The following is a 9264-nucleotide window of genomic DNA, read 5'->3' as shown; positions in this document are numbered from 1 at the left end:
CACAAATTAACTGTGTCTACAAGCACGGCATCTTCCTCAGCAATATGGCTAAGCCCTGGGGTCTGTCAGGATGCAATTTTGCACCTCTTCTGTTTGGTCCAGGTCAAAGACTAATCCAGCACTGAAATTTGCAAACTCATTGCTCCTGTCACGCAAATCAAGTCTGCAAATAATCCCATGCTCATTGATGATACTCTGCACAGTTCAGGTTGGAGATGACTTAACACACAAGAGCTATTTTTACCACTGAGGTTAGGAATAGACAGAACAAACTGTTAATTTCATGTTTGACTAATGGGTCTCAGACTTGTCCACAGAGGGCATTTGAGATCAGCTGTAAGGCTTTCCATTCCTGTTTCTCAATTCATGTAGGGAGAGACAGACCTGCCCACCTCCACAGCAACCACTGCAACACTAAGTGCTACTTCTCAGCAGCAACTCTGAGTTTACTGCCTAACACAGATCAGTAAGAGGTTTATGCACTTTTACTGCCCAGTCAACAGCTTTGCTAGCACACTTGCTAAATTACAGGCACATACTCCACCTCATAGTGCCACAAGAACCACTTTTTCCAGATTTCACAGCAGTATGGAATTGAGACAGTTTAAGCAAGCTGTTACTCCAAATGAACCAGGTAAGAAGTCTTTGTCCTTTCTGGTAGATGAGTTGTCCACCAGAACACACATTAAATACTTTTCACTGCTTCACTGTCCCTACTATTATGACCTCACATAAGAAATGCAGGAAGGGGTAGGGATGACTGAAGACAGTCAATTCAGGCAGGCACAGCAACACCTATTTCCCCTTTCATTTATCTTTTCAACCTCTATGAAAGCTCTGCAGCCTGTAATGCAAAAAATGACAGGCATTTTTCTCTTCCAACTGTTTTAAAATCAAGTAATTAGACCAGATATTACTAAAAATGAGTCTCTTGTAGACAGTTATAGAAGATTCTTCTTTTGAGTTTTATTTCTTTATAGTAACAGTAGCACATATTTCCACTTAGGTATTTTAGTGCAACAAGGAAATCCATAAAGCTTCAGCAAGGTGACCTATGTTTCTATATGCAATGGAACAGACTAAAGTGCCTCCCTTTGTTGCACAACAGTTTAAAGCTTCAGAACTCTAAGTAAATACCTTTCACAGAATTAAACAAGCAGACACTTTGCTTGATTATGAAATGCTTTTGTTGGATGAGTGAAGTGCTTTCTGCAGTAGAACAATTCATTTGTAAGCCACAGGCACTACTATAAGAGTGGTATCAGAGTAGAACTGGTGACATTTTAGTAGTCTGTGCAAGAATTCCACTCTACTTTTTGCAAGTTGCATATCTTGAAGATACATTCTCCCAGTTGATCACATTCCAGATGGCTTTCAAATAATCAGGTCGAACATTTTTATACTGAAGATAATAAGCATGTTCCCATACGTCAATGCCTAGCAAAGGAATGAGACCTGTGGAAAAAAGAGGATAAATTTTGTAAATATATGAAAACACACTTTACATGTAGAGTTTTATATTGCATCTTCAAGTTGTACCCAGTTTTTAAGTCTTAATCTGCAGGAAGACAAAGTGCTCTGCAGCACACCGGTCCTTATTGCAGTATTTTACAAAACTGTGCTCACACACACACACACACTGCATAAACTCAAAAGCGCTGGTTTGGGTAAACACATCTATAAGTATTCTGGAACTGTCTTGAAGACATACTCGAAACCAGATGAAGTCATTTTTGAAAGGTTTCTATCTTTTGCACACATATGCAAGCACTTTAATGAAAATTACATTATAAAGGTTTCTTGCTATGCCAGCTTGCTTCCAATATTTTAATTACAGGCTATTTGTTAAGTGCCTAATTACCTCCTTGCTTTTTTGCTATAATACCCTTGTCACTGAATTTTTAATGGTAAATTTTCACAGGAGGGAGGGTGAAATTCACCCCCATTACAATCTATGTCCCTATACTAAATCTTTAATTTATTTTCACCCTACTGATAGGCAATACACAGTCTGCTGGCAATAACATAAAATTCCTTGCCATTCTCTATGAATTCTGCAGAACATGTTTTAAAGGCATCTGCAAAATAATTTGGACAAACTGACACTACAGGCAGATTCTTACTGGTCATGAGCTCTTCTCTCTATGACGGGTGTCCAGCCTGCCGCTACCACTTCCATGTCTCTCTAAGGAAGTAAGAGTATCTCGGAGAGAGATCACTGCCAGTACTATGCTGCTTGTCCAGCTGTAACACTTAACTACATCATAGACTAATTTGGTTGACACTCATTATAAAGGAAGGGCAAAATTACTCTTATAAAGGAAGCAAATTATAAGACTCTATTTTAAACTCAGCCTAGATAGGAACAAGAGTTATGATGTTCATCTTCCCCTCTCCTGTTGTCTGGCCCCCACTGACAGTGCTGTGAATAGCTCCTCTGCCAGAGGAAAAAAAATCTGAAGGCAAGAGGCTTTAATGTTGCTTGATATGTGTAAGTTATTCCAGTTACTCGAAATTCCAAGGAAGCTGAAGCTAAAATATTCTGCAAGCAAAAAGCACTTTCACAATATGGCACATCTATCTTCCCTTGGACTAGAAGGACATTTAATCTCTCTGCTCTTCACACTTTTTAAGTCCTGCTTTACAAATGCTGCTCTAAAAACTAAGTTTTCACTTCTGCTAGAAGAGACATGTGGTTTTTCAGATCTATTTATCCATCAATCTCTTCTCAACATTGTCCACAAACCACTTTTCAGATGTCATACACTTGCCTATCAAAGCTACAGAAGCAATGGGGAAGGAAATAAACCTGACCTGTTGTTCCTTGCAAAGGGTCTTGATTTGCACAAGCTGCTATCTGTAGGCGCCCCTGCTCCTTGTTATAGCCAAGCCACCCCCAGCCTGATCCTTGAACACCAACTGATACAGCTGTCAGCTTCTCCTTGAAGTTTGCAAAGGAACCAAAGTCACGCTTGATGGCTTCCATCAATTCTCCTTTAACAGAAAAAAAAAGCACAGAAAGATCACAGGCATATAAACCTCAATCAAAACCTCCGAAGTTTATCACAACAGCTTTTGTAAGATCTGTACTAAAGGGCCTTTACCTTCAATTGCAGGTCACTTTAGGTAATCAGTACTCCAAGGGGATTCCTTCCTTTAGGCTTTAACTGCTAAACTATCCCTATCCAAACTGGAGTGTAACTCCAGCCACTAGGCTGAGTGGGTCTGCAGCACATTTCTTCCCTTTCTGTGAACCGAGTACACATGGCAATTTAATTAGCATGGCTTTGTACAACTATTTTCTCTTAAGAAGGTGGCAAGGGCATATACAGCAGTAGCCAGGTATTTTGCAGTGTATACATAATCAACTCTAGAAATTAAAAATACTTTGTACACTACTCATTTTTTTATCCTTTTGGCTTACATCCAAACCCCACCCCCCCACCGAATACCTCAGAATTTTGCTAATTGTGAAAAATAAAGATCCTTTAGACCCCTTCAAAGAGAGAAAAGATCATAAATTCTACCTGTTAATTAAAACTAATGCAATAAACCACTGTAACATGCACTAACCTTTAGGTTCCCCTCCTCCATTAGGAGAAAGGTTTGTCCAGAAGATGGTGTGATTGATATGACCCCCACCATTGAATTTCAGTGCAGGTTGAAGTGACACCTGAGTTGTAACATCACCTAAGGATACAGAAAACAAAAATACATAAATAAAAACATTATAATCACCACAACAGGCGGTAAGTTTCTACTAGGCCTCCACTGATATCCAGAATCTTTCTACAACATCTAACTTACAAATGGAAAACCTAAGGTTTGTACTATTATGCATGTTTTAGACAGTCACAGACAAACTCTGTTAAAGATTTGTTATCTTTGACCTTTTTTTATGCTGTAATAAGAAATCTGCAATATTGCAACTATCAGGCAGCCCATACTAGACAATTAAGACCTACTGCCATTCTACAGCAGAATAAAGCAACACGGACAGACAGAACTTTTTGAGGATGTAAACTTTTTGCACATGTAAATTTGCAAACTAAGCATTTTTAAACTTCTTAAAACAATTTACAGGGCAAATAGCTTCTGCTTGAAAAAAGCCATTAAGTACAGTGAGCACATACAAAAAATGTTCTTCTCCTTCCTATCTTTTGTTTCATTTGGGGTTTTTTTGGAGAGAGGTACTCACAGAAAAGTGATCCAAATCATTTTACTACACATGACAGAATTCTGCATCTGAAACCAAGATCGAACAGCTCTGTACTTCCTCTTGCTCCACAAAATGCTGTATTCCTGGAAGAAGTCACTGGTGTTTTGTGTCTCTGAACAGTGTTGCACCACTTCAATACAAGTCTTTTCATTACTATTTTGGCTTTTAAAAACACTGAAGCATTTAAAACATTTTTAAAGCTTTTTCCACCACTCCAATACATTCTTTAGTAAGAAATCAGTGGGGGACCTGTTTTCTCCACTCTCAAGACTGAGTGGTAGAAATCTTCTGAGTCACCTCAACAACACAGACATGAAGACAATCCTCAAAGAAGTAGTACACCTCAAAGCAGTAGCACATCTATTACTAGGGTTTTAATTCAGGATTCCATTTTCTCAGCATTTCCTCAAAACCTTCATAGAGGGGTGCAGCACTGAAACAAAGCATCCAATGCTGTGTTTGGAAAAACATTATTTGCTGGATTTAGGTATCAGATTAAGGATAAGAAGTCTCTCATGGCCACTCAGATGGCATCTTTGAGACATTTGCCCTGAATTTTGCATGCCTTAATGACACTTTAAAGTTCATCCAGAGCACACAACATATAGCAAGCCAGAAATCAAAAAGTAACTTAGAAAGCCTTTAATATGTTCATAACTCTTTACTCCACCACTTCTTAGAAGAACTCACTCCTCAGGACCACTAGAAACCAGAGATGGCATTTCACCATTGTCCTTAAACAGTATTTGTGCTGCTGAACTTTGCACTGGAAAAAAAAAAGGCAATTGAAAAGGAGTAACTTGCCCTTCAGCTACAGCAAAAGTATACTGGAATTTATTGGTATAGAATCCATGGACAATTCAGTAAACCAAGACAAGAAGCGCAAAGGTGCTCAAGAGAATAGTCAGCTCAGTTTCTCAGCTTAAGTAATTTGTTTCCTTGTAAGACTGCAATCACAGGTCACATGATGGTCAAAGGAGAGCAGGGAAAACTATGGTAAGTTTTCAATGAAAATAAGATTCAAGTTAATATACTTCAGTTAGCAAATCTTACACATTTTGATGGGCCAGTGTCAGGACCAGATTATGCTGAAACAAAGTCCTGCACTGTCACAGAAATGTATATTAATTTTCAAATGAACTGACAATGTAAGCCAACAGGATGGCTTTGAGTTTTCTACGCAAATATAGATTAATGAAGAACATGTTAAAGATAATCTGAAGAGAATACTTTACTTTCTGCTGCTGAACAAGAGACACTGACTAGGTTCTAGTCAGTGTCACTATTAGATAGTGATCAGATGTGCTGTGTAACCCAACACTGATACAGAGCCCAGGAAGATTTTTGACTGTGCTCAGTTTTAGCATGAAAAAATAACGACAATATTGACAGAATGAGGTGGCAGTTCTGACTTTGCCCTGGTCTTAGAATCTTTTCTAATGAGGGTGAAAATACTGCACATGGTATACTGAGATACCAATTAGGAAAAAACCAAATTCACAAACTGCACAATCACGAATATCCCAAGTACTTATTTGTCTGCTTTGGTGTGAATGACTACAACCAGTAGGTAATCCATTTGGAAAATAATCTCTGCAGAATCCTTAAGGAAAAATTAATCTCTACCTCCAAGTGATGAGATGCTATCAAAAGCTGTAATTCCTAAAAAATAACTCAAAGGATCCACAACACTGCAGATGCTTCTGATAACCATAAATTCTGCCTCCACTAGTGGCTGAAGCTTTTGTCATTTAACAGCATCAGTAACAGAAGCAGCAGACACACTATCTTCTTATACTTCAGGCTCCCTCCCCATTGTGTTTGCACTAATTACATCTCCAGAATACACCTTTCCTGGATCTGCTACTGGCAGGGAAAGGCAGCAGTCAGTCTTGATCACCAGATTCTTAATTGAATCTCATTAGTTCATTAATTCAGACTGTAAAACTTATTTTTAGGTTCACTGAGGTACTTGAAAAGCCCCATTCTCCATTCAAATACACTGGCAATTAATTATCAAGAGACAGGTGGTTCAGGTTTACTCAGTTATCAGCAATTCTCACTTTCACCCAAGTCCAAGCAGTTAAATTCCACTGTGAAACCACCCGGCAAGCAGACAGAAGTGAGTCTATACAGTAATTATTTCTTTGAGATAAATTGATACCTTTTAAGAAGGTCATCACAACAGCAAAAAAACCCAGAAAATATTCCACCTTATTAAAAAGAATACATGTTATTTCACACACCTTTATCAGTCCAACTGAAAGACTCAAAGTCTGGAAAAAACACGTCTCATGTTTCAACATAGCTCTGCTACACCTGCAAAGTTTTTGCAAAAGGCAGCGTATCTCAAATTTTGGGATCGTAACAAAAAAATCCATGATGGTTTCCTGCATATTTTCATGTCTCACATGGTCTTGTCACCTACAAAACCCCTAAATTTGACCCAGTGATATAACTGACACCCAAATTCAGGTCTCTGCACTGTGTTATATACATTAACTGCACGTTTGTCTTACCTCAACTTGTAGGCAACCGTGATTATTTAGCAAGACTGAGCAGAGCATCTGATGTGAAAACTATCACTGCATGCAAATTTCACTTTATCTAACTTTGCTAATAACCTTTTATTGCAAACTACTTGTTCAGCAAAATGACTGCAATTTCCTACAGACTCGGTCTTTGTTCGGTTCAAGTTACTAATGGAGTATGGACTAAATCCACAACAATCAATAAATCTTCTAGTTTTACAGCACTACAGAGAACAAAATTCATGCTTTTTACTTACATTTGATTTCCAATTATCAGCACCACTGAAGCTACAATAAAAGATTTTCCCCTAACAATATTGCAATGGCATAATCCAAAACTTTTAAAAGAACATATCTCACTTCTTTTTTTATTTTGTTCTTCTGAATCATCTACGCCAATTAGCTTCCATCTCACCTGCAGATTGCAGAGATACAAACCTTTTGCCAGTGCCTCTTTGTACTTCTCCTCGACAACGTTCAGGTTGTTCACGTAGGTGGCATGATGCTTGCTGTGGTGCAGCTGCATGATCTCTGCATTAATATGAGGTTCCAGAGCAGCATAGTCATATGGCAAATCAGGAAGAGTGTGCTTTTGCCTAGAAACCAAGCACCCCAAGGGTGCTACCCACTTGGCACTGCTTCTAGAAAACAAAACAAAACAAAAAAAAAACCAGAAGGAAATAGTCTTACTCAGTAAAATTTAGGCTTTACCAGTGAAATAGACTGCATACACTTCTATTCTGATCAGCTGTTTTAAGTACCTGGGGTGATATCTTAGCCAAAGTAATCAAATTTCCATTTCTCAAGAGTTCAAAGCAAGCATGCTTTGCAGCTTAACTGCAAAGATGAATTCACACAAAGGTCACATATACAGGGCTTTACACTGTGAAGCTGTTGCTTCTCAAGCCGAGCCTCCAGGCCACCGCAAAGACTCATGTATCCTCCCAAGCACGCACGGGAGGGAAAAACAGGAATAGCAATGAAAAGCCAGTAGTAACCTGATGGCATTCAAAGCTTCACCTAATCTTTATTGATTAAAACCAGAAGCAAAGACGTCGCCTAAGCGTCCTTCCCTCGCTATCGACAAGGTCCGTGCACTGTGAAGTAAAGACGCTAAAAAACCTGCACAGTCACCGGGTTCCCAGGACTGAATCTCTCCAGCATTTGCATGGACACGTGTTTCCCTATCCCCATAGGGGGTACCGGGAAACCACAAGGGGCGTCACAGCCGCGATGCCCCGATGGCACAGACAACGCGCAGGCTGCGTTACCCTTCCTAACACCTCGCACTTGTCATGCGACACGACAAGGGCCACGACGAGAGGAGAATCGCCGGGCCGGCAGGACGGTCAGCTCTGAGGCCCGCCGTCGTACTGCTGGTGACCTTGACCTAAGCCAGGGACACGCCGCGAGCAAAGCCCTGGGGACCCTGGAGAGCGGTCGAGTGCCGCGACCCCGGCCAGCAGAACCAAGAGGGTCTGGCAGCACCGTGTCAGGCCGCCAGAGCTCCTCGGCGGACGGCGCGGGCAGAACCTGCAAGCGCTCAAGGACGACCGCCAGGAGCCCCCGCAAGGGCGGCGCCGACCCGGCGGGGCAGCCGGCAGCAGCGCGACCTCCCTGCGTGCGAAATGGCGCGGGGCACACACCGAGGGGCGAGAAGACGACCCTCCCGCCGCCTCCTCCCCCGCTCCCGCCGTCCCGTCCCCGGCTCGGCGGCGGAGGGCGAGGGCGGTGCGGCCGCCGCCTCTCGGAGCGGGGCTCTGCCCAGCCCCGCGCCTTCCCCGGCGCGGCGCGGCTCTCACCTGCTCGCGGCGGCAAAGCGGCACAACATGGCGGCGTCTGCAGCCGGCGCGGCTCTCACGGCGCAGCCGCGGCCCCGGCCGCGGGGGCTGGGCCCGGCCCAGCCGCAGGTGACGCACCCCGCGCTCACGTCGGCCTTCGAACTGGGGCAAATGCCGCGTTTTAGCGATGGGAGTAGCTCGTCCTTAGGAACGGCACGGCTCTAGAATCGTTATCGTAAAACTCAGGCCCGCCGTAGCTCCAGCCGAGGCAAGGCTGCCTCGGCGCCCCGACGAAACAGATAAAATGCCGCCCGGTGCCTGTGCCCCCGCCAGGACACAGCGGCACGGCAGAGTTCGGCTTCGAAAGCCTGCCGCGCAATGACACCGTTCTGGCAGCATAGTGACGGCGCCGGCAGCACTGACGCTACTGTTTCAGCTTTTTGGTCTGCGACTTGCTTTTGTTGGTTCATTGCTGATCTTTTACCCATTTTTTGGGCATCTTGTTTTCCCCAAACACGAGCTTTCCTGCACGTAGCAATTCAGCGGCCTCTGTTGCTCGTGAAAATCCTCTACCCAATTCACTGCAAATGAGTCCAAAGACCCATTAAAAACTGGCTCCCCAGCGAGGTCAGGGAGAAGCCCGTCCCTCACAGTTAGGAGGCACTCTGCAGACAAGACAAATATTAGGTAAAATTTAAATTGTACGGGATTGATCTCTGCTACCACAAAACTT

General features: G+C 42.6%; 1 protein-coding gene across 1 annotated transcript; it reads right to left on the bottom strand.

Moving 5' to 3' along the window:
- Positions 1–941: 941 nt before the first annotated feature.
- SOD2 (superoxide dismutase 2) lies at positions 942–8678 on the bottom strand. Its single transcript, XM_068184554.1, has 5 exons — positions 8553–8678; positions 7189–7391; positions 3574–3690; positions 2815–2994; positions 942–1455 (listed from the first exon to the last, which is right to left on the bottom strand). Exons 1-5 carry the CDS (start codon positions 8579–8581, stop codon positions 1310–1312), a joined length of 675 nt encoding a protein of 224 aa, XP_068040655.1. The 5' UTR covers positions 8582–8678; the 3' UTR covers positions 942–1309.
- Positions 8679–9264: the final 586 nt, after the last annotated feature.

Source organism: Anomalospiza imberbis, chromosome 3, assembly GCF_031753505.1.
Source record: "Anomalospiza imberbis isolate Cuckoo-Finch-1a 21T00152 chromosome 3, ASM3175350v1, whole genome shotgun sequence".
NCBI lineage: Eukaryota > Metazoa > Chordata > Aves > Passeriformes > Viduidae > Anomalospiza > Anomalospiza imberbis.
This window is presented reverse-complemented; position numbering and strand designations above follow the sequence as displayed.